General features: G+C 46.1%; 1 protein-coding gene across 1 annotated transcript; it reads left to right on the forward strand.

The window, feature by feature from the left end:
- Positions 1-477: 477 nt before the first annotated feature.
- Positions 478-1413, forward strand: LOC100714825 (putative olfactory receptor 5AK3). The gene has a single exon (XM_003464325.2). The coding sequence runs from the start codon at positions 478-480 to the stop codon at positions 1411-1413; it is 936 nt and encodes a 311-aa protein (XP_003464373.2).
- Positions 1414-1991: the final 578 nt, after the last annotated feature.

Consider the following 1991-nt stretch of genomic DNA (forward strand, 5'->3'; position numbering starts at 1 on the left):
GCCTGGGCGAAGGACAGGTGGGCAAGCCCTGGGCAGCTCTGACTGCTCAGGACACACATGTAGAGGAGGCAGAACTGCACGTTTATGACAGTTAAGGAGCTGTGGCAATGCTGGACAGTTAAGCCTTCATCGAATTCTGGTCTGAAAAACATTGGTTTCATAAGAAAAGGACCAATTGCCCTCACTGCTTAGATAAACGCTGCTAAGGAAGACTGCCAAGGAGCATGAGAGCCGTAGCAAACTCCGCACAGAAGGGAGGCCCAAGACCACATGAAGGTAAGTTAGCACTAGACCGTGTGCAAATCGATGGGTAGGAAAAGGTTCTCAGACAGAAGAGTTCTATTTGGGGGGCTAGTCGTGTAATTTAGTTACGTAAACCAAAAGAGAAGCAACCTACATAATTGTAAACATATTTCATAGGCTGCACTTAATGTACTTATGAAATTTATTTATTTCTGTATTTATTTTATGCTAAGCATGGAACAAAATAATAGCAGTAGAGTGAATGAATTCATCCTCCTGGGATTTGCTGGTCAGCACAGGTGCTGGCACATCCTCTTCACAGCCTTTCTCATCATCTACGTGGCCACCCTGGTGGGCAACGCTGGGATGATCCTGCTCATCAAGGCTGACCCCGCCCTTCACACGCCTATGTACTTTTTCATCCAACACCTGGCTTTCGTGGACCTCTGTTACTCCTCTGCCATCACGCCCAAGATGCTGCAGAACTTCGTGAGCAGGGACCAGTCCATCTCCTTCACAGGATGCATAGTGCAATTACTGGTGTACGGGACGTTTGTCACAAGCGACTGCTTCATCCTGGCGTCCATGGCTGTGGACCGCTATGTGGCCATCTGCAAACCCCTGCGCTACCCTGTGATCATGTCCCAGAGAGTCTGCATTCAGCTGCTGCTTGGTTCATACTTCATGGGCTTCCTAAATGCTTCTGTAAACACGAGTCTGACTTTCTCCTTGGACTTTTGCAAATCTAATGTAATTAATCACTTTTTCTGTGATGTACCTCCCATTCTGGCTCTCTCATGCTCCCATACAGATTTCAATATCATGGTCCTGACAGCCTTTGTGGGGTTTAACTTGTCCCTCACTCTGTCTGTCATCATGTTTTCCTACATGTGGATCCTGGCTGCCATCCTCAGGATGTCTTCGGCCGCAGGAAGGAGAAAAGCCTTCTCCACATGCGCCTCCCACCTGACAGCTGTCACCATCTTCTACGGAGCCCTCTCCTACATGTATGTACTCCATGGGGTCAGCCGGTCTCAGGAACAGGAAAAAGTGGCTTCTTTGTTCTATGGAGTTATGATTCCCATGTTAAACCCCCTCATCTACAGCCTGAGAAACCAAGATGTGATTGCAGCCGTGAGGCACTTGGGAACCAAGTGCTTCTCAGCCTGATTTCTCCATCCACAGGGTTCACCCGAAAGCCAGCACGGCCCTCGTATTCCTCAACTTCTGAGCCTGAGACAAATGTTTGTGACTCACAAACTCACCTGTAATTACTGGTAGCATCTTAAAGGTATTGAAAAAGATATCAAATCATTAAGTACCTGAACTTTTCATGTTTTGTTTTGCTCATTTGGAATTGAAGTCAGAGCTTCACACCTCATAGGCCATAGACCTACAAGTAAGATACGTACCGGAGCCCATGTAAATGGCATGTGTGTGTGCATGTGCGTGCATGTGTGTATGTGTGTTACTAGGCATTGAAACCACAGTATTGCAACTGAGCTACATTGCCCATCTTTTTTTTTTTTTTTACTATTATTATTATCTTGAGTCGGGATCTCTGTAAGTTTCCAAGTTTCCCAGACAGAGGAATAAACTTCTTATTCCTGTTCCCTTAGGTAAAGTTATCTGAAGCCATTGATAGTGCTTTTGTACATTTCAAAGAGCCCCTTTTCAATGCATGTCATGAAAACAAAGTGATGCTACAGAGCACAATCAATGTCGCCCTGGTCCCATGGTATTTGAGG

This window comes from Cavia porcellus, unplaced genomic scaffold (assembly GCF_034190915.1).
Source record: "Cavia porcellus strain 051 isolate PalLab524CR breed Dunkin Hartley unplaced genomic scaffold, mCavPor4.1 scaffold_17, whole genome shotgun sequence".
Classification (NCBI taxonomy): Eukaryota; Metazoa; Chordata; class Mammalia; order Rodentia; family Caviidae; genus Cavia; species Cavia porcellus.

What these genes read in the sequence shown, in the direction of transcription:
- LOC100714825 (XM_003464325.2), top strand. Translation starts at nt 478, where the DNA reads ATGGAACAAAATAATAGCAGTAGAGTGAATGAATTCATCCTCCTGGGA.